This window comes from Sinocyclocheilus grahami, unplaced genomic scaffold, assembly GCF_001515645.1.
Source record: "Sinocyclocheilus grahami isolate Dianchi unplaced genomic scaffold, SAMN03320097.WGS_v1.1 scaffold745.1, whole genome shotgun sequence".
NCBI lineage: Eukaryota > Metazoa > Chordata > Actinopteri > Cypriniformes > Cyprinidae > Sinocyclocheilus > Sinocyclocheilus grahami.
In genome coordinates, this window is record NW_015505924.1 from 361,444 (window position 1) to 385,849 (window position 24,406).

The 24,406-nt window shown below is 35.7% G+C and overlaps 1 protein-coding gene across 1 annotated transcript in view; it reads left to right on the forward strand.

The window, feature by feature from the left end:
- The first annotated feature begins 3,386 nt into the window (after positions 1-3,386).
- Positions 3,387-24,406, forward strand: part of LOC107560827 (PDZ and LIM domain protein 5-like) — a 119,965-nt gene continuing 98,945 nt past the window's right edge. Inside the window, exons 1-2 of the mRNA XM_016245095.1 lie at positions 3,387-3,485; positions 8,919-9,062. Of these exons, the coding sequence (XP_016100581.1) occupies positions 8,967-9,062 (96 nt within the window). The 5' untranslated portion in view covers positions 3,387-3,485; positions 8,919-8,966. The remainder of the gene's footprint in view (positions 3,486-8,918; positions 9,063-24,406) is intronic.

Sequence of the window (24,406 nt, forward strand, 5' to 3'; positions counted from 1 at the left end):
ACACACTCTCACACTCACACACTCACACACTCACACACACACACACACACATATATATCTCCTACACACACATTAGACATAATCACATTATTAACATTAGTTACCAGGAAAATAAATAAGTAAAGAAAGAAAGAACGCATTACAGCATTAAACTTTTCCAGCACTATTTGTATTTAGTTTGTTCCAGAATGTTTATGTATATAATTTCAAGTCATTAATAAAATGTGAAAATTGAATAATTTATTGTTCTTCACTTTTCAAAATATCATTTTGAAATAAAAATGCACATCAAAAAACACAAATCTCTGTCATGCATCATTCCAGTTTTCTCATATCCAAAAATACCCTAATCCAAAATGATCTCGAGTAGATAAAACTGTGATAAAAACGGTTTCACAGGTAAATGAAGTGTTTTACTGGATAAATCCTACGTACAGCTGTCTTTTTTTCTTCTTTTATTGCAAGAAAGAAAATACAACAAGAATCAGCACTGCATTGAAATACAATAACATAAAGGAAAGGGCAAAACAAACAAACAATAACACCTCCGTCAGTAAGGACAATATCATAAGCCTTAAGAAGCTTGCTATTCTTGTTGCTATCAATGAGTTTAAGAGATTAAATCATATTTTACAAAAGAGGATAAGTAACAACTTCAGAGATTTAACCTGATTACAAAGATAGAATAAATGAAGTAAAGTTTCTTCCTCAGCTTTGAAGAATACACACAAGTTAGAGAAATAAAAAAAGAAGCAATTTGGGAGTTTGTTGTAGTCTACCTCTCTTATTTTATTAGAAATCTTTCAGGGAGTAACCATGCTTTCTTCCAATGAAAGCTATCAAAAAATTGGTCCAGAAAAATGGACATCTAGGGGATGCACTGCTGCCTTTTTTATTCGATTTATTATTATTATTAATGCCAAGGTACCAAAGATAAAAGTACATAAAATATCAACACTACGTAGAAAGAGGTGACATTACATGCAAAGCACCATTTATACAGCGATATAACAATAAATAATACAAAACGAAAGCTTTAACAAACTAAATTAAACAATTTAACAGTTTTAAGATTCTTGGAAGATGAGTTTGGATACTGCTGAACCTCTCATTTTCTAAAAACAATAAATAAAGGATTTTGATGAGGTGAGTAATATGACATTTTGCAAGAAGTAGCCTAATAATAGGTTAATAATAAAATATCCATTAATTTGATCTTTTTGTATATTAAAGAAGCCAAAACAGGACATCCTTCAAAAGCAAAGAGAAACTCTGGAGCACATTGCGATTGATAACATTAGATAATTCAATCCAAAATAGCTGCATGTGAGGACAGTAACAGAAGATATGCATATCAGTTTCATTTAGGACACCACAAAATGACCAGCTTGCATCTATGTCTGATTAAACCTTTTCAAAAACACTTCAGCTGGGAACAATCTGTGCAGCAATTTGACCTAATAAAATTGTTTTTATTAAGATATATCAAATGTAAATACAATTCAACATAGCATCAAGAAACATAACAAACATAATAAAACAGAGAATCAAGTAAGCAAATAAATATCTCACACTCACACACACACACACACACACACACTCTCACACTCACACACTCACACACACACACACACACATATATATATCTCCTACACACACACATAAGGTTATTGAAATTATCTCCACATCCTAATAAAATAAAAGGTATTACATAATCACATTATTAACATTAGTTACCAGGAAAATAAATAAGTAAAGAAAGAAAGAACGCATTACAGCATTAAACTTTTCCAGCACTATTTGTATTTAGTTTGTTCCAGAATGTTTATGTATATAATTTCAAGTCATTAATAAAATGTGAAAATTGAATAATTTATTGTTCTTCACTTTTCAAAATATCATTTTGAAATAAAAATGCACATCAAAAAACACAAATCTCTGTCATGCATCATTCCAGTTTTCTCATATCCAAAAATACCCTAATCCAAAATGATCTCGAGTAGATAAAACTGTGATAAAAACGGTTTCACAGGTAAATGAAGTGTTTTAAATCATTCACTGGATAAATCCTACGTACAGCTGTCTTTTTTTCTTCTTTTATTGCAAGAAAGAAAATACAACAAGAATCAGCACTGCATTGAAAAAGTAGATAAAACTGTGATAAAAACGGTTTCACAGGTAAATGAAGTGTTTTACTGGATAAATCCTACGTACAGCTGTCTTTTTTTCTTCTTTTATTGCAAGAAAGAAAATACAACAAGAATCAGCACTGCATTGAAATACAATAACATAAAGGAAAGGGCAAAACAAACAAACAATAACACCTCCGTCAGTAAGGACAATATCATAAGCCTTAAGAAGCTTGCTATTCTTATTGCTATCAATGAGTTTAAGAGATTAAATCATATTTTACAAAAGAGGATAAGTAACAACTTCAGAGATTTAACCTGATTACAAAGATAGAATAAATGAAGTAAAGTTTCTTCCTCAGCTTTGAAGAATACACACAAGTTAGAGAAATAAAAAAAGAAGCAATTTGGGAGTTTGTTGTAGTCTACCTCTCTTATTTTATTAGAAATCTTTCAGGGAGTAACCATGCTTTCTTCCAATGAAAGCTATCAAAAAATTGGTCCAGAAAAATGGACATCTAGGGGATGCACTGCTGCCTTTTTTATTCGATTTATTATTATTATTAATGCCAAGGTACCAAAGATAAAAGTACATAAAATATCAACACTACGTAGAAAGAGGTGACATTACATGCAAAGCACCATTTATACAGCGATATAACAATAAATAATACAAAACGAAAGCTTTAACAAACTAAATTAAACAATTTAACAGTTTTAAGATTCTTGGAAGATGAGTTTGGATACTGCTGAACCTCTTTTTTTCTAAAAACAATAAATAAAGGATTTTGATGAGGTGAGTAATATGACATTTTGCAAGAAGTAGCCTAATAATAGGTTAATAATAAAATATCCATTAATTTGATCTTTTTGTATATTAAAGAAGCCAAAACAGGACATCCTTCAAAAGCAAAGAGAAACTCTGGAGCACATTGCGATTGATAACATTAGATAATTCAATCCAAAATAGCTGCATGTGAGGACAGTAACAGAAGATATGCATATCAGTTTCATTTAGGACACCACAAAATGACCAGCTTGCATCTATGTCTGATTAAACCTTTTCAAAAACACTTCAGCTGGGAACAATCTGTGCAGCAATTTGACCTAATAAAATTGTTTTTATTAAGATATATCAAATGTAAATACAATTCAACATAGCATCAAGAAACATAACAAACATAATAAAACAGAGAATCAAGTAAGCAAATAAATATTTGACGGACAGCTCCGTGGTCGCGTCAGTGCAGCGCGTGTGTTAAAGAGGCGTTAAAGTCAGCCAGAGGCTCGCTGGAGTTTCTAAACTCGTTTTCTCTCTGTTCTTCACTCACAGTCTGACTCCACAGCAGCTCACAGGTGAGTGACTCGAAGACGCGCGTCAATGCGCTTTAAACGCGAGTTTTTAGGAACTTTAAGGGAAGTAAAGTTTGAAGAGGGCGTGTCAATATAGTCTTAGATAAGTAGATGTATTGCTATTTTAGCAATGTATTTACAGATTTGATTACGGGTTTATTTTGATGTCTGCTTGTTGCATGTGTATGTCATTTTGCTGTAAGATTGTCCTTGAGAGTAATAGTTTTAAATAAGAAACAAAACGTGGAAAATTTAATGCAACTTCAGAAAAGAGTGTAAAATTGTTGGTTTGTGCGTCAGTATAGCTGATGATGAATTCCCCAATGTGGGAGTTTGAAGGGATGTTGATGTAGTTTGTACGGTGGTAGAGAAGTGCAAAGCAAATCACAATTCTGAAAACAAAATAACAAATTACAAACGCAAATGCAAGTCTAAAAAACTAAATAACAATTCGGAAAGCACAACAACAAATCCGAAAACAAATTAACAAGTCAGAAAACACAAAGACAAATCAGACAAACCGGAAGAGGTAGGTATAGTTTGAGACGGCGCCATTGCTTGGGGATTACTCACCGCTGATTGGACGAGACATCTGTCAATCACCGTATACAGAGAAGAACCAGCCGAAGAACAGCAGAGTCCTGGTAGAAAGTTCCGCGATGGTATTAAAGTAGCTCAGTTTAAATGTACTGTATGAATTGCCCTTACTATGGAATAAAAAATACGGGGTGTCTATTTACATTTAGTTAAAAGTGGCTGTAAACCATCAGCTCCAGTGGCGCAGATGGATAAGCACTTGTCGTTGGATTTTTGACGCGATCGACGCTTTTTGCCAAACTTTTTTTTCTCTCCCTTTTCAAATCTCGTATCACACCGTAAAGGCATTTAGTTTCAATAAAAATTAAGGAAATAATCAAAAAGTTGAAAATAAAGTATCGGGTAGGGTTAGGGTAGGTGTAGGGAGGGCTTTATTGTACCAATAAGGTGGCATCCATTTAAAAATTAAAATGATCATTTACACTCAATACGTTATTATTGCATACTGTTTTATAATGTACTACAATACTGAAGTGCAGATAATTGCCACTATTTGCAACAAGTAGTATACTTGATAGTACTATTTTAACATCGTGTAAATAGGTATTTGCACTTAGTGTAAATGGCATATTGCTAAAAATACTGCTATTTTCACTTAGTGTAAATATAATCTATTGCTAATACGAGATTTGAAAAGGGAGGAAAAAAAAGTTCGGCAAAAGACAGGAACCCGGGTCGATCGCGTCAAAAAGCCAACGACAAGCGCTTATCCATCTGCGCCGCTGGAGCTGATTGTTTACAGCCACTTTTAACTAAATGTAAATAGACACCCCCTATTTTTTATTCCAGAGTAAGGGCAATTCATACAATACATTTAAACTGAGCTACTTTAATACCATCGCCGAACTTTCTACCAGGACTCTGCTGTTCTTCGGCTGGTTCTTCTCTGTATACGGTGATTGACAGATGTCTCGTCCAATCAGCGGTGAGTAATCCCAAACCAATGGCGCTGTCTCAAACTATACCTACCTCTTCCGGTTTGTCTGATTTGTTGTTGTGCTTTCTGACTTGTTATAATGTTTTCTGAATTGTTGTTGTGTTTTCTGAATTGTTATTTTCTTTTTTAGACTTGCATTTGCGTTTGTAATTTGTTATTTTGTTTTCAGAATTGTGATTTGTTTTGCACTTCTCGACCACCGTAAGTTTTGCTCTAAAAGTGATGTTGCATGTCAAATAACAGACATTTGAGGCTATTTATTGGCATCAGTAAATAACCTTTTTTGTTTTTAATAGGGCATGGATGTTAAAGTTTCTTCATGGAACCAACAAAGAAAGTTTATTTTTGAGAGTGTAAGAAAAAATGGCTCTTTCAAGAAAAGTTTACTGAAAGATTCTTTGGAGAAACCAACCAAAAATGGTCCAAAAGTGCAGTGTTGGAGACTGACACCTTTTAAGTGGATAATAATGGTTGTGTTCGCTAACACACAGTTTAAATGCAGTATGAACATAATTAACAGTCATTTCATGTAATTTTAGTGCTTCCAAATAGCTGGCCAGTGACCTTAAGCTGAGTAAGCTTGCATGTGTGTACATACTATATTTTCATACAAAATTGTCCCCAGACGTGAGCTAAATTTGATGAAGCCTTCTATAGGGACGTCTGGGGAAGTAGTCGATCAAAAACAGGATTGTCCACATGAATGTAGGTGGAATTGAAGCACACTAACCAGCACTTTACCAACCCCATAACCTTCCCATGCGATAGACAGGATTCTTCACCATTGGGATTCATCAATAATAAGTTGGTTATAGTCTAGTAAAACACTAGGACGTTTTGTTCAGGTGCATTCCTGTTACATAAGAGCCAATGAAACGCGGGTAATCATGAGTTGGTCAGTGTTATAAAGTGCACCTGTGTTTTACAGGGAAGCTCTGAATGCTTTCGCAGCCGGCTATCAAACGGAGCAGCGTCTGAGAATGTGTTTACGGGTCAATTTGGTAGTTTAGGTTCAGGCCTGCGTGGCTAAACATTAAATTGTTATGCATTGCACTGAAAGTCCAGCCATGTTGGAGCTTGTTTCTTTATGTGTTGGGTATTAAGTTCCTAAATTGCCACCTATGGATCGGTAGCTTGACCCTGTCTACACATGCAGTGATTTAGCGGCTGTCATAAGTGTGTTATTTTAGAGCTTGGATGGATGTAGAATTATGTAATTCCTCCATTAAATGGAACTTTCCAGAAGCTGGAAAGTTATGCCGTTTCTGGCCAATATGATGTTTGGCTTTGATCTTAAGCTTATTTTCACTCTTAAAAATAAAGGTTCTTCATTGCCATCGATGGTTTAGTGAAGAACCTCTAACGTACATGTAAGCTTTCCTTTCCACAGAGGTTATTTATAGTATGAATATTATTTATAGTATGTTGTTCACTCTAAGAAACAGTGGTTCTTTTAAGAACTGTTTACTTAAATGTTCTTTGGAGAACCAAAAAGGAAGTGTTGGGAGTCCGGAATTTACTGTTACTTTATTTCACTAAATAAAATGCAATGTTTTTATTGGGCGGCTGGATACCAGGCTGTCTGTTTTCTAGGGCGTGCCTTTGGTATTGCGTCGTAACCATCACTGAGTAGCCTTGTGCCATTCGTGCCATGACCAACCGTGACTGACAGATCAGTGGAAAAGCCTGTTGGTGTTTACACAGTTTTAGCTCATATGGTGACTGACATATTAAGCCTCTGTGGTTACCTCTTGTCTATAGTTTCAAAGTTTGTATTTGTGTATTTGACTGGGCATGTTTCAAGCTCAAAAGTAACTAATTGCCATTATTATGAGCTTAAAGGAGTAGTTCACACAAATGAAAATTTGTAGATGAGTTTGTTTCTTCATCAGATCTGGAGAAATGTAGCATTGCATCAGTGTCTCAGCAATGGATGCTCTGCAGTGAATGGGTGCCGTCAGAATGAGAGTCCAAACATTTGTTAAAAACATCGCAATAATCCACACCACTCCAGTCCATCAGTTAACATCTTGTGAAGTCAAAAGCTGCGTTTGTGTAAGAAACAAATCCATCATTAAGATGTTTTTAACTAAAATATGAGTGCATAATCAATAATAGCTCTTCCTCCAGTGAAAAAGTGGTCTGGTCTGAATCAGGAGAGAAATCTGCACAGATCAAGCAGCGTTTACAAGCCAAAACAGCTCTAAACAAATGACAGACAACAGGAGATAATAGTCTGCAAACTTAAACTCAATTATATTTTGAAGAAGCTATGCTTGTCATGTTATTCTGACTCTGTCTGAGTCACAACAGTATTGTTGATCTAGATCTGATAGGATGAGTAAATGTACCGGTTAGAAAGCCTGTGTGACAAACACAAACAGCCCTCATGGCTTCAGGCGTGGAAAAACGCTTCATTCAATCTATTCAGAATGTTCTCAATACATGTCGTTCTCTATAACCGTACCTTTAGTGCTTCCAGAGGAACTGCTGTCAAAAGAACATTACATCAGCTCCAGTGTCTCAATAGTCACAGACACAACATGATGCACACAACACCTCTTTGAGTCACTGTTGACGTTCATGTTCTCGTTTCATGCAACTCTGGTATTCGGTTATTAAATAGATGGCTGGGAATGTTAAGGTTGAGGTTATGTGGTGCATGTTGTCATCCACATAGTTCATTCATTGACTTTCATTGGCACTCATCTTTACATTTGTCCAATTTATAACAGAGCATGGAAAAGTCACAGCATTTAACGAATGCGTAAGATCAGTTTTGAGGGTGTGGAAAGAACCAGGTCAGTTTGAAATGAAGCGGTTGTATCTTTTGTAGACGTTCTCGGTTACCGACATACAGTGAGGTCTGAAGAATGAGGAGAGCAGGTGAATGATTTTAACTTCGAAAAGCGTCAGTGTTGTGGGACATTCCTGAGCGAGACCCCCCAGAGTCTAATCCATTTCTCTGGAATGTTTCAATTTGGCCTGTACTGGATTTTACTTGGGTTTTACCTCACCAACAACTGCACGCTCACCCGTAAGCTCTTAAAATACTTGCCTGTGCACACCGAGATTCCCCCGTCCCAGCAGGTTTATATAAATAGCGACTGCTCTTTTGTTTTATCTGCACCTATGAGATAAGTTTGGACTATGAACCATCTTGTTCCTAGATTTATTTAGAAACCTGTAACATTTTCCAGATCAATCAATTGCTCTGGTGAATTTGAGCTGTGCTTCTCTATTTGTCTATTTTAGGCAAATATTTGGATTTTGCTTTATTTTCTTTGCTCGTTTGTATGTGTGTTTATATATATATATATATATATATATGTATTTGCATTTTGTTTATTTATTTTTGTTTGTTTGTTTGTTTGTTTGTTTTGTTTATTTGCTTATATATTTATATTTTCCCCGTCTCAGTGTTCTGTTTTTCAATCTCACACTTTATTTCTTTGTTTGTTTGCTTATTTATTTTGAATTTATTTGCTTATATTTTTTATTTATGATTATATTTGTTTATTTCCTTGTTTGCTTATATATTTTTATTTATATATTTTTCTTTTTTTTCTTTTTTGAAATTATGTCTTTTTTGTTTGTTTGTTTGTTTATTCATTTGTCCTTATTTCTTTGTTTGCTTAATTATTTACTTGTTTATATAGTTGTATTCTTTCTTTCTTTCTTTCTTTCGGGTGCTCATTGTAGGTTAAACAGAGATCGGAGGAATTTGGCACATCCGATTGGGTATTAACTTCATTTGATGCTTCCTAGGCGAGGATTTGTCCAAAGTTGCGAAATGTCATGTTTAGGCGTCAGTATATCGTGTTTTGTTTCTGCATGATCAGTGACCTTTACTGTGTGTCCTGTTGAAACAACAACAACAAGTCTTTGCTGTCATTTCTCAGGCTGTGAATTGGACTTTGGCAGTACCCACAACAGCGACCCGCTCCACCATGAATAACTACAGCGTGTCCTTGATTGGACCTTCACCCTGGGGCTTCAGACTGCAGGGTGGCAAGGACTTCAGCATGCCTCTCACCATCTCCAGAGTGAGTGTCACCTTCATCATGTCATGCAATCTTTAAATGGCCCTTTAAATGTCAATAATAGGTGCATGAGCAACATATAGTTCTTCTTTGATCTGTGCATCCTCAGCATGTTGTTTAGCACATGCTGTCAGGCTATTGGGTGATGAAAGACGATGATGGACCCTGTTATGTTGCTCATGTTTGGTTACAGAATTGTTGGCGTCTCTGTTTTCTCTCTCTATCTGTAGTCTATCCTGTCGTCAGTATTTATCTCTTATACTCATCCTGTATAAACAGTGCTTGTATTCATATTCAGCAGTGTCGCAGGTGAAAAAAATGGTGTTTTAAGATTTACTTTTCACTCAGAAATTGCCAGTAAATTTTACATAGCCTAGTTACAAAGAAATAGCAAGTAAATGGATAAAATGATAGATAAGATGGATACAATTTTGACATTAATTTTTACATTTGAACAAAAACAGCAAATGAGAATATCCATTCAATTTGGTCAATATTTTGTTATATTCAATAATTTTATTCATTTTTAAAATTTCATTAAATATTCAAACTTTTTGTACACACTACAGTTCAAAAGTTTTTTTTTTTGTTGTATTTTTAGTATAATTTTTTTCCCTTACACTTGATTATCGTCATGATGCACATTTGCCATCTCACCTTCGTTATCTTTGTCAAAAATCAATGAGTTGTTCATCAACTAATATTTTTGTCAGTAATTTTGTTGACTAGATTAACACTTCTTGGGCTTTTGGTTTATGTTAAGGCTTTTGGCAATGCAAACTTTCCTTTAGCTCTGACCAAATTCTGGTCCCGTCGATCCTGCGGTTTTTATTTTTTTATTGCATAAACTGTTTCACAAGACGTCACATTATAGCAGTAAAATGAGTTGCGGTCTTTGTTGCATGTTGACTTAAATTTTAAAATATCATTCAAGGATATTGCTTTTAATACAGTGCTTTAGAGGTTATATTACCAAAGGATTTCCACCAGGAAAAACAGGCATCTGTTTGAGGCCACAGGAAACACAGATTGTCCAAGTAAGACACAAAGTTAATGTGTTTGGCACAATGTTGCCAGATATATATTTTTGCCATAAAGCTGCTCCAAGAAAACCTCACACATCAGTTCTGCTTAAACACGAGCCATCTGGCTCATTTATTCAGCTTATTTCCCGTTGATCTTTGGTAAACGGCCTCCAAACGCAGGTCTCTCACCTGTCTTCCACATGCAACACGGGCCTCGGAGGGACGTTATGTATCATCTGCGATGGAGATGGATCTGTTTGCACAGGAGCTCGAGTGCGCCAGCTGCACTCTTAACACTCGAGCGGAGACTTTAAACCCCAGGAATATCTGTCTGTAGGCGGCGTGACCGTAAATCTGACCTCGGCTTTGGCAGACAGCGAGGAGATGCTGGCATGGTGCTTGATGAATGCTTGGTATCGCATGGATGTTGCAACCGAATTTCTGGGCGATTTGGTACAGATCTTCTTGCTTGGTGCTTCCACGGCTCGATTGTGTGTAATAGATAGTGACAGCAGCGTAAACTGTGGAATGTTGAGATACGGGGGTATCTCAACATGTTATCTGGGCTTCAATGCAAAAGCAGCCCCTTTATGGGCCAGCGGATTGGCTGGAGTGCTTGCCGTTGCGTAATGACCGGAGGGAAAATAGTTAGTCCTAATGTGGAGATTTAGAACTGAACGCCCAGAGTTTAAACAATAGTTCATCAATCTGTCATCATTTATTCTCCTCATGTCATTACAAACCTGTACACTCTCAGAATAAAGGTACAAAGCTGTCCCTGGGCGGTACACCTTTGTATCTAATGGCGCTTTTCCACTGCATGGTACGGCACGGTACGGTTCACTTTTGGGGGGTACAGTACCTGGTACTTTTTTTAGTACCACCTCGGTTGGGGTTCCAAGCGAACCGTACCGTTACCAAAACGTGACGTGTAAACTCTGCTGATCACAGATTGGCCGGAGAGAATCGTCACTACCTGCATCACAACTTGTGAACTTGCGACACAAACACAACAGAACCGCTAGATTTTAATCAGCACAGCCAGCGAAGGATCGAACGCAACTGTTTTGAACGAGCGCACCTTTTTTAACAACCAAAAAGTGGCTGTTCCCCCTGTTGAGGAAGTACAAACGTTCCTCTCGTTGATAGCAGAGGAGCGGATCCAGCGAGAGCTTGATGGGGCGACGCGGAATGAAAACGTTTTTTAGGAGTCGTGGCAGTAGAGGCGGTGCAACTATAACGACATGTGAATAATCCCGCCAACTCTAAAGCGCTACTAAACTGCAGTGGAAACGCAAACCGAGCCGAGCCGTGCCGTGCCGTACTGAGCCGAGCCGAGTCGTACCACGCAGTGGAAAAGAGCCATTATTTACACCTAAATGATACATATTAGTACTTAAAAGTGTGCATTAGTACTTAAAAAGTAAATCAGTCCCTCCAGGATTTAGCGATTCTGCGATCGCTGAATTTATCGCAAAATCAAGCAAACTCTGCAATTTTCACAAGAGCTCACAAATTTTCGTTACTGCCACAGATTTTGGGCTTAGACGCGTCCCGTTACGTCATCGCATTGCACATTCAGTCAAAGAAAGGTTCTAAAAATGGAATGAACAGCCTTGCGTTCTTGTCACGACCGATTTACAAGAGCTACATTGGAAAGTGGAACGAATCCGCGCTACTCGTTTGAGCTACGTAGCGTAGGGGTGTGCGATATTGACAAAAAATTATATCTCGATATTTTCTGGGATTTTATCGATAACGATAATTAGACGATATTTTGCTGAGTGTGTTATTGTGCTGGTATCTTAAGGACTGCCAAAGACAGCGGACTCCTGATGTTTTTAATATTCTTCATATTCTGTGTGCTGGTCAGTTCATACTGATAGAAATGAATCTTTTCCAATAAGTTTACACTGATTTTTGCATTTTATGGGCATTTTTACCTTTATAAAGCCATTTTTTCTAAATGTGTCCATTATCTTTTGAGTCAAATTCTTACATTTAATCAGGGAATTAGAATAATAAGACATTTGGGCTGTTACCGAGCAAATTAAATCATCACAGAAGCTGCATCTGAAGCTGCATTTAGATGTATTTACACACATGTATTTTGTTTAATGCAAGACATGAATGCATTTAACCTGCAATTACAAATGCATAAATAATGTTTTGATATATTAAACATAAAACGTTGAATACTGATATTTGAAATGATTTAAAACATGAAAAAAAATCAAAAGAAAGAAAAAGCCGAAGTTTGTCATTAAAACCGCCAGCAGGTGGCAGCGAGTCACTCTTAATAAGTGAGTCATTGCGATTGATCCGAATCGTTTAAACGAGTGATTCATTCAGGGGTCGGTTTATCTGATCTCAATCACGCGACACCGTTATACACAGCGCTGGGAGATACAGTGAAGAAAGCAGTCGAATTCGCCGCAGAATCTATAACATCTCTGTGAAATCTCGTGAGAAGCATTCGAATTCGGTGCAGAATTCTGTTAAAGCTACAGATATCAGAACAAACACCGCTGATGTGGAAAACAGGAAAAACATTGTTCAATAAACACAAATCACCACCATTCACCATGGATTTAACATAGTAAAACTACAGGAACAACTTGTGGCAGAAGTGGTCTAATGTTTTTGAGTGTTTTAAATGCTTCACACAACTTTTCCCAGCACTTCAAAGCTTTAAGTATTACCGAATTTGAAAGTTATTTTTAATGTGATGATATTATTTGTTCATCCTTCATAGGTTGCCCCCATTTATAAAACTAAAAGTTTCATAATGTAGGAAGGTCAAGACTTATTTAAAAATAAAAATACATTAAATTATCACTAGTAGCAGAGAAGTACTTATATAGGCGTATTAACCATTTCCGCTCCCTTATATATATTTTTTGTATTTATAAAATTATATTTAGACATTATGAATGACAGTAATAAAGGTTAGTTTTATCTGCATCTCAACTACGCAGACAGCACAACTACATCTGTAAGACGTCTGCTAAAAATCTGGGAAACATCTGAAGTAAAACAAGGAAAATGCTTTTAATAAAAAGGCCGTGCTCTCGAGCGCTGCCCACCACAGCAAGGCTCCTCTGGGAGATAATGGCACTTCCTGTCAGAGGAAGTTATTTGTACTCTCTGGGCAGCTGCGAGAGAAAGACGGAGCGACTGACACCGGCGGCTTAATCTGCAGTGGAAAGCTGTGGAATGAGATCTATCTGATCCCTTATTTGGTGTGGTCGCTTTTCAGCTCCGGGGGAAATGATCTCAGGTCCCTTTTGATTCATGCAGAACGATCTTCCTCTCACATCACACTTCCTCATGCGCGGAGTCGTGCCAGCAGGGCGAGCGTCCGCACCCTGGATGTGTCGAGGCCTGAAGCGCATGCTGCAGTCACACAAACCCACTTTATGAGTGAGACGATGAGCCAAGACTGCTGCTTAAAGTACGGATGTCATAAATGCTTTGGGCTTGTAGAAATCGTATAAGCCCATCTGCCCGTACTTATTGAGTAACGTTTTTGCAGATCAGACACAGTGGCTGGTGAATGCTGAATCAGCCGCGTAGAATTTGTTTAAAATTTACTTTTCTATAATTCAACATTTTATAACAACTGATTTATTTTGGGTTTTTATTAATTTTGTTTGTTTGTTTGTTTGTTTCATTATTTATTTTGTTTAATTATCTTTTAATTTAATAAATCCGCAATCTGGGTTCAATAAAATTAATCCACCCTATTTAGTAACGTTTTGCTGATCAGACCCAGTAGCTAGTGAATGCTGAATAATTTTTTATAATAAATTCAATATTTTATATTTTTATATTAATTAGTTTTTTTGTTTGTTTTATTTTTGTTGTATTTATTTGTTTAGTTATTTATTTTATTTATTTATTTAGTTTAATTAATTAATTTAAATATTTAATATTTATATTTGTTTATTTATTTGTTGTATTTTAATTATTTTAGTTATTTATTAATTGTTTAATTTTAAAATATTATTTAATATTTATTTATATTTTTTATGTATATGTATTTATTGTTAGTTTATTATTTTTGTTGTATTTAGTTTAATAATTATTTATTTTAGATATTCATATTCATATTGTTAATTTTTATTTATTCTTTATTTATTTTTGTTTAATTATTATTTTTGTTTTACTTTTTTTGTTTGTTTGTTCAATACTTATATATTTTTGTTATTTAATTATTTTAATTTATTTATTATTTTAGATCATTAAAACAGACAATGCTGAAGTATTTTTTTTCAGTTTAACTTTTGATAACAATTTAAACTTTTTTTTATTTATTTTTATTTGTTTGTTTCTTTGCTGGCTTGTTTCTTTTATTATTTATAATTTTTTTTATTTTTTGTTTCTTTTCTTTTTTTTCTTAAATTGAACAGATGTGCAAATCATTAAATACAATCAATCTGCCTTTACTTTAGAGTATTGAGGGATATCGCAGGGATATTGTAGATGGTTTCAAAGAAACCAAATACGGTTCTCAGCATCTTCTGTTTGGTCTCTTAGAGCACTGTGACGTACAATAGAGAAAGAGATTCAGCGTTTGATTTATTACCCATCAGGAACATAAAAGCTGAAGGCGTTGGGACATAAAGCAGTAAAACGTAGTCACTGTCAACTTGAGTAACACGACTCTCATGTGTAAGACTTCTTAAAGAATTAAAGTCTGACAGTGAATCTCGTTGTGAAAGTCAAGCCTTCGCACCAATTTTCAGAAGCAGTTAATGGATTTTCTCTTGATTTGTTCTCCTGTAAAGTGTTCCCATCTACAAACTGAACGCTTCCGGCTGGAGTCGGTCAGATAAGTCTCTTTGCATCAGCGCTTCAGCGCTCTGCAAAGCACGTCACACTTTCACAGACTTTTACATTAAATGTTCCCTCCCGGTGGAATGACCTGCTCAACTCAATCCCAGGAGCTGAGTCCTTAGCAATCTTCAAGAATCGTCTAAAAACGCATCTCTTCCATCTTTATTTGAACTCTAGCACTCTCTATTCTAATTCTATTATTTAAAAAACGTGCCCCTTTTAGACTTGCACTCTATTCGTTTACTAACTACTTGTTTTCTTAAAAAAAAAAAACTAACACTAGCTTCTCTATTCTTTTTTCTTTTTATTTATTATACAATAAACAAGCAAAAAAGACCTCTAGCACTAGCTTGCTCTATTTTATCTGTTTTCTTTTTATTTATTATATAATAAAAAATAACCTTGCTATGTTTACTGCATTAAGCTAACTGAGACTTGTTATAGCACTTGCATATAATTGCTCTTTTGTTGATTTTGACTGCTTCCATTGTCCTCATTTGTAAGTCGCTTTGGATAAAAGCGTATGCTAAATGACTAAATGTAATGTAAATGTACTTTACATTTACATAAAAAGCGACTTACAAATGAGGACAAATGACAACAGCTTAAAGGGTTAGTTCTCCCAAAAATTAATATTAGCCCATAAATAAAAAATGAAGCCCAAAGCTAGATTAAAGTGATTATTACGTTTTGAATATGGATATTTTTCTTACAAAAACGCATCGATTCGCTACAGAAGGACTTTGTTCACCCCCCGGAGCCGTGTGAGACACTTTTTATTATGGATGGGTGCTTTTTATTTAACTTCTTTTGGACTGATGCATGCAACACCCGCTGACTGCCATTAAACAGCTTGAAAGATCAAAGACAATTTTTAATATAACGCCGACTGGATTTGTCTGTAAGAAGAAAGTCATATACACCTAGGATGAGTAATTTATGGGCTAATTTTCATTTTTGGATGAACTAACCCTTTAACGCAGTACATGTAGCACATTCAACACACACACAAAAATACACATACATTGATATATACACACATATAAATATATAAACATGCATATTTATAAAAAATATAAATATTATATAAATGTAATAACTGCATAGTCTTTTATACAATACACACACATGTATACATGTGTGTGTATGTATGCATTTATTGAAATTGTGCCTGATGTGGTGAGGAAGTATTTAATCATTTGTTTACTGTATTTTGCTTGAATGGAGCTTTCTGATTACGGTCCCTGCGGCAGGTACTGAAGAGAGGAGCAGTTCATCTGAGTTTGATTTAACCGTGTGCTGAGAGCTTAGATCAGCTAAACCTCTAAATCAGTGTTACTCATTGCACGGCTCGCCAAGCTTTACTTTGTGGCTCGCATGGCAGTAAATAATACGATGATATGATCATGCAGTCAATACAGATATTTCATAAAAACATTAAAAACAAGCAGGGCTATAACATAACTGATTAAAAAAACTCACACCATGTCTACACCGAACACGAGTGGCGCGATCCGACAAAAGACAATAGAACCCAGTGATGCCTCGTTCTATTTATGACGAACTGTACTGACACCACGTTCAAATGATTTGCAACTGTCGCTTTGTCGCATCAAGTGTAGACAGACTTTTCGCGCAGCAGGGCGAAACAGACCTAAACCTAAAACAGAGGCATTACAAGATGGAAATATACACTCTTAAAAATAAAGGCGCTTCACGATGCCATAGAAGAACCTTTTTGTCTAAATGGTTCCATAAAGATCCTTTAACATCTGAAGAACCTTTCTGTTTCACAAAAGCTTCTTTGTGGTGAAAGAAGGTTCTTCAGATTATAAAAAGGTAAGAAAGAGATGGTTCTTTAAAGAACCTTTGACTGAATGCTTCTTTGTGGAACCAAAAATGGTTCTTCTATGGCATCGCTTGAAGAACCTTTTGAAGCACCTTTATTTTTAAGAGTGTAGACTAGAAAAGATATTTACACTTGCTCTGTCCTACATCCATGACACTGACTCACTGCGGAGTTGCCAGTTTTAATCTTAACAGCTCTTTACGCCGAATGTGCACTTGGATGGTTAGATACATGATGGGCTAGTATAAAAAAAATAATAACTTAAGGTCTTTCCAGCATTAAGGTAATCCTGCTTTTTTTTAAATAATATTGTCTCAGTTACAAATTTGATTGGTAAATGATAAAGAATGATAGCCCCTTTTGTATTGCATTGCATTGCATATGACAGATTAATAAAAAGACATGTTATTTATGACTGGATGTAACTTTTGATACTTCGCGGTAAAAGTGGCTCTCCGATTGACTTTGCCCTATCAGTGCGGCTCCCATGAAAAAAATAGTGAAGACCATTGCTCTAGATGAAACACTTGCTCAGAATCGTTCAGAGCTTTTGTTCTGTGTGTGATTTGTTTCTGTTAATAACAAAAACTCGACTCTCCAGGGAAGGCGCTGGAGTCTGGTTTGTTTCTCTAGCGGAGTAACAGATGGGTCTTGGGAGATTTTTCTGAATGCAACCGAGAGCCCATTTATCAACATGAAAATTTTATATGTTCTTTCCTTTCGTTCTTAGACAAAACACTAACAACTTTATTTTAAGAGCCCATAAGAATGTCTGCATAAACTATTTCCTTAGTGAGCGGCGCTGATCTGAGGACGCTCTTATTTCCTCATAATATTTGTTTGTCCGTGGCCTTTCCGAGTCATTTGACCTTTAGATGTGGGAGGGATCCGGCTTGACGTGGAGAACTGGATGGTTTATTTAGGCTGATTTTAACCAGGGCCGTTAAAGCACCATAAATAATGCTTGCAATGACCGGAATGGTTTATCAGGGGAGTTGGTTATCTTTAAAGGGGTCATATGATGTTGCTAAAAAGAACATTATTTGGTGTAATGAAATGTGTTTATGCGGTTTAAGGTTCAAAAAACACATTATTTTCTACATACTGTATATTATTGTTTCTCCTCTATGCCCCGCCTTTCTGAAACGCGTCGATTTTTACAAAGCTCATCGGTCTGAAAAGCAAGGTGTGCTCTGATTGGCTGAATACCTCAAGCGTGTGACGGAAATGTTATGCCCCTTACCATACTGTGATGCTGTCTCCCGGCACGACCAGACAAAACCAATAAAACCTATTACAAACGAGGCATTTGTTGCATCCAGTGGGGACATAATTACGGATTATAATGACTTATACCTGTCTTTTTACGCCCTGCGTTGCATCGAGCCGCGTAGACATAAAACCCTGTCTGCATTTGTGATCGGAGAAATTACAAACAACAAGCACTACTCTACACTGCTCAAAACTCACGTTTGAATCATCAGTGGCAAATCCTTTAAATATAAAAACGTACTTACAGTCTTTGAGTCAGAACAGCCGGCATTGTAGTCTACTCTCCCAGGATCAGGAAACAGTCCTCCATAAAATGTGCTGCACACATCTGAATATTTGGGTTGAAGTGTTCTGGAACAGTGTTGTAAATACAACTTAACCACTGATTTCTAGTCGTGTCATTCCAAATGATCCGGCGGTGGGCTTGAGAACGACGTGTCCGGTGGGCTTGCGGCAACCGCATGTGTCGCCCCCGGGCTGAACTCCGCTTCGTCCACGGTGAAAGCCGATCCGGCGATCAAAGTTACGCCATTTGGGCGGCGTTATGCAAATCTTCCCACATCGTGATGTAGACATGTGGGGGCGTGTTAGAACGAGCCGTTTTAGGTAGGCGTGGTTGACTCTTAACTTTTATAAAGAATATCTCTTTGGATTTGAGACTTTAGTCTTTGCAACTTTACAGAGCTTCTTTATGCACCAAGAGCTTGTAACACTCCAAAGAGAAAGGATTACTTGAAATCGCATCATATGACCCCTTTAAGTGCTGTGAGGGTAAGCCAAAATTACCCAAATGTGTGAGTGATTTCAACTTTCCATTATGTTAGACATCATTCATTATACGGTTGTTTAAAATAAAAGGCGTTTAACACCAAACATGTACATTTCACCCAAATTAAAGCTATAAATCACTTGAAGGCTCATCGTTTGCCGTCTTTTTGGATAATTGCACATAGAGAAGTGTGTATTTGTTCAAATGGTCCTGCGAATGATCATGATTGATTTTATTTAAACAATATTGCATAATGTGAACATAAGCGATTGATTAGTGAATTTCATAACCGATCATGTTGTCTGCAGGGTTATTACATTTACATAACATTTACATTTAGTAGATGTTTTTATCCAAAGCGACTTATAAATGAGGACAAAGCAATCAAAATCAACAAAAGAGCAATGATATGCAAGTGCTATAACAAGTCCCAGTTAGCTTAATGCAGTACACATAGCAAGGTTTTTAAAAATAATATAATATTTAAATTTAATAACCCTGGCCAATTTTTCAGTTCACATTAATTCAGTCTAATTAAAAATGATCAGTTATCAAGTCTCACATCACTCACTTAATGCGGTCCTGTTTCACTTAAGATGCTCACTTGGAAGACAGCTGCCTGTGCACACTCTTAAAAATAAAGGTGCTTCAAAAGCTTCTTCACAGCGATGCCATAGAAGAACCATTTTTGGTTCCACAAAGAAGCATTCAGTCAAAGATTCTTTAAAGAACCATCTTTCTTATCTTTTTATAATCTGAAGAACCTTCGTTCACCACAAAGAAGCTTTTGTGAAACAGAAAGGTTCTTCAGATGTTAAAGGTTCTTTATGGAACCATTTAGACAAAAAGGTTCTTCTATGGCATCGTGAAGCACCTTTATTTTTAAGAGTGCACTCAGTAGACAACAAGGCAGCACATTAAGGTTTTTATTTCCCGGCCCTCCAGTGTGAGGTTTGTTCCTGTCTTTCCAATCGCCTCATGCTTTTTTTCTGGTGACAGATATCATAATGAGACTGGTGTTTCGTGATTCCGTTGTGTGTCGTTAACTACAGCACCAGACGGAAACAGAGACCTTGGGTTTCATCTGCTGAACTTTCCCTCCCGGTTTGGTTCAGTCGAGGGTCCGTCTCGCCGTTCGTCCATCACTAGCGCTCCTCCACTCAGCCCTGAACTTCACAAAGCTTTCTGTCAGCTCGACATTTGATACTCACGCTCAACAAATACTCTCTAATTTTAGCCTGAGTCGAGTGCTAGATTATTCCCTGATGGTGCTCCTTTAACCTCACCGCTGCTCCTCGCGCATAGGAAAGCCTGGAATGCTTTTGTAGCATGTGAACGCGCTGTGTGTGTGTATGTGTGTGTGTGTGTGTGTGTCGATCGGGTGTGAGGTAAGAGCTGGACGAGATTCCATAATAACAATAATCCAGCGTTACATAAGCAGGAGGCCTTTGGGAGAAAAGGGAGATGAATGCTTTCCATTGGGCTTCATCAGCCTCAGGTTTCCAGAGACAGAGCTTGGCTAATGGCTTTGACGAATAGCTCAAGGATTCCATGAAGGGTTTTGGTTTGAAGTAGTGTTTTTGGTCTCGGCTAAGAGGCCTTAGCGTGAAGGTTCAGGTACTTCAATTAAATGTTTTAAAGTAGGCTATGCACATTAAAGGAGAAGTTCAAAGTCATTTACTGTTATGTTGTTCCAAACTAATATTAGGGCTGCTCTATCCGTCCGTCCGTCAGTGAGTGTGGAGTAAGTTACTAAAAAAATAAATTAATTACTAGTTACTAATTACACCTTCAACAGTGTAATTAGATTACTGTACGAATTACTCTCTCCAAAAAGTATTTAATTTCTTATTACTAATTACTTTCTAAATCCTACATCATCCTCGACAAGTTAATGATACAAGGATAGACATGAAACGGTTCTTTTAATTCTTTCAAATAAATAATAGATAAATATATAAATTATTCTGGTCACACTTTAGATTATTCACTATTAACTAACAACTATGACTTTTGCCTCAATATACTCCTAATTACTGCTTATTAATACTTAGTAAAGTAGTTGTTAAGAGTAAGAATCGGGTAGGATTAAGGATTTAGAATAAGGTCTTGCGAATAAGACATTAATATGTGTTTTTTAAGTAATAATAAACAGCCAATATTCCAGTAATATTCATGCTAATTACTAATAAGTTAATAGTGAGAATTGGACACTATACTAAAGTGTTACCTATATTACTATATTATTTAATTATTTACTAATATATTACTATATGATTGATCACATAAATGCTGTCTTGGTCAGATAAGAGATTTAACAGCCAATATTCAATATACAAGCCCAGTAATATTCATGCTAATAACCAAGTTAATAGTGAGAATTAGACACTAAAGTGTTACTAATATTCTTATTAACTCATCAAAGTATGTAAAGTGAGAAGGGTACATAAAAAGCATGCATTTTAAGGTTAGACTTTAAATTCTGAGGCTAAATCCACTGTTGTATTGTATTGTATTGTATATAAATGTTCTACAGTCTATACACAGTATTATGTTCAATTACATTAGAAGTAACTGTAATTAAATTACAGAAAAAATAAGAGTAATCCCTTAATATACTTTTTCAAGGGAAAAGTAATTAAATGACAGTAACTAATTACATCCAACACTGTATCTATCTATCTGTCTGTCTATCACTACTACTAGTTCTCTCTCTCTCTATCCATCTATCCATCTGCTACTAAATAAAAATATAAAAATACTAAATGAAAAACCAAGTAATATTACTATTGTAATATTTAACTGTAAAATAATAAATTAAGAAAAATATAAAATAAAAATACTTTATTGTTGTTATTATTAAATGAAAGTATACAAATATTAACAAAATAAATACTGTTGTAATTTTTAACTAAAATAAAACATTGAGTATTTAAGAAAATATAATGATAATAATAATAATAATAATTAATAGTAGTAGTTAATAAGTGTAATAATACTAAATAAAAACTAGATAAGTAATACTACTATTGTAGCAAAAACAATCAATAATAATAATAATTATTATTATTTCTAAAAAATAATAAAAATACTAAATAGCAAAATTAGTAATTTACTATTGTTGTATTTGACTATAAAATAAAGCATTTATGAAAAATATATTATTGTTATTATTATTATTAAGAAAAATATTTTAAAAACTAAGTAACAACAAAAGTAATATTAATATTGTAATATTTAACTGTAAAATAAAAAGAAAATATATGTTTACATTACTGTAAAATTACAATACTAATATTTATTGAGCTGTCTTAAATTTTCAAACATTAAACTCTTACATTTTTTTTTACAAGTTTGTGAAGATTGTTGGCACATGTTGCGTCCTCAAATGCACGTTAAAGCCTTTTCTGTGAACCGAGACGCAGACAACACCGGCAGATTGTGAGTTTTATTCTGATTTAAAAGAGATGTTTCGCAGAATCCTGAAAGTCTGTATTGCAAGCTGCATGATACAGTAGCTTTGTGTGAGGGACTGATTGAAGTCGCTCTTCTCTGGCTCTCAAACCTCATTTGTGGTCACTTGGTACGAGCTCTAATTATCTGCATGTGTGAATGAGGTTTGGGTTTTGAATTCCTCTCACAAAGCTATCGTATGACTCCTGAACACTTGAACGGTCCACTTTAAGGTGCTTTTTGGAGGTCTTGACTGCATAAATCATCATCCACTTTACCATCTCCTGCTGTAGTTGCCTTCAGGAATCGTTTCCCACTCAATATGAACCTTGCATGTCCTGCTCCAGTTGTGTCTCGGCCCAGGGTTTGGCAGTCTGTCCGGGCGTGTTGTCAGCTCGCTGGAGTTGGTGGATGGCGGTCGAGGCTCAGAATACTTCCAGCGAAAGGTTACTGCGGCTTTCGGCATATGAAAGTCAACAAAAGCGCTGCGGCTTCGACTCGAGAGCGCGGAGATGTTTTGTGGCACTTTCTAACTTGTCATTTTTGGGAGCAAGAACATAGAGCTAAATTATTAAAGCGACATTCACAGGAACCACATGGACTATTTTCAGCTCTCCAGTTGCTCTGTAGTAAGTTTGGAGCACCAGAACAAACACATTTAGTACAGAAAACAAATGCATCATGTCCTGATGAGGGTCTGGTAACGGAGTCCTTATTAAACGCAGTGTTTAAAGATTCTGGTTTAATATCTAGTGAATGTGTGGCAAACTTGATGGCTCTTTGAAATAAAATCGACCACTGAATTCATTCGAAATGCACAAAAGCTAGATTCATAACAGAAAATTGGTTTGACCTTTCCAATGATGAATGCTTTTATTTGCTTTTAGCTCTTTGGCTGACTCTAAACTGCCCTGTGTTTCATTAAACAATGCATAAATGATATAGACGTTGATTTTCAAGGCCGTCGGCCAATCTCTGACTCCTCATGCGGTCAAATCATCGCTGAAAACAAACTAAAGGAGAATGTGTGACGGCCCACAGATGGGATTTTAAAGGCTGTTTGTTCTGGATTCATGTTCAGGTGTTTATTTTGCACATGATTTGTGCAGCAATCCTGATAAGATCCCATTTTCATGCTCATATGGATGATACTGATTCATATTGACTAGTAACTTCATAGGCAGCTCAGTAAAAATGTCCATAAGATGTTTGTATAATGACACTAAACTATAACTGACTCTTGTGACTGGTAACTGTTTTCTGTGGAAGCCTGTTTCCACCACGGAATACAAAATAATAAAGGTAATTATGCTTTGAGTTTATAGTTACATTTTTCAGAATTCTGAATTTATATCTTGCAGTTGAGTTTGTGTTGTTTCTAACAATTCCCAAATCCCAATCTTGTGAGATAAAAAAAAAAATCACTTTTTTTTATAAAAATTCCATTGCAAAAATAAGCTTTAATAGATTTCCTATACATAACTGTGTGTGTGTGTGTGTGTGTGTATATATATATATATATATATATATATATTAGTGGTTAAACGGATCGTAGTTGATCCGTGATCCGTACGGACAAAGCCCCACGGTTCGGCACGCATGTGAGCTGCGGATTAATTGCAAAATTTAACCATAATAGAGTATAAGTTTATCATTTGTTCATATTTACACAAGCAAGCGAATGAAGCACACACACACGTTTCAGACGGTGCGCGAACACCAAACTGAATCCTCTTCTGAATCCTCTGAACAGACACATACACATAAAATTATGACAAAATACTCATCTCGACATTCAGGTAAATGCAGTCAGTTATGTCTCAAGTGAATGAAAACAGCTGAGAAAGAAATCTGATGTGATGTGTATCATTATATCGGATCCGTGCATCAGCTCTTAAAGAGACAGCGCCCTATAAATACACTGTAAAAAATAAGTGTAATTTTAACTGTAAAATTTTGTAATTTTGTAACAGGAAAAAACTGTTAATAGGTTAACAGTAAGTTCCCGTACTATATACAGGGAAAAACTGTAAAATATCTAACCATGTAATTTTACAGTAAAATGCTGTTAATTTGACAGTTTTTAGAAGTAAAAATAACAAATCAATGTATAATTTACAGTCAAAAACTGTAAGGCAAG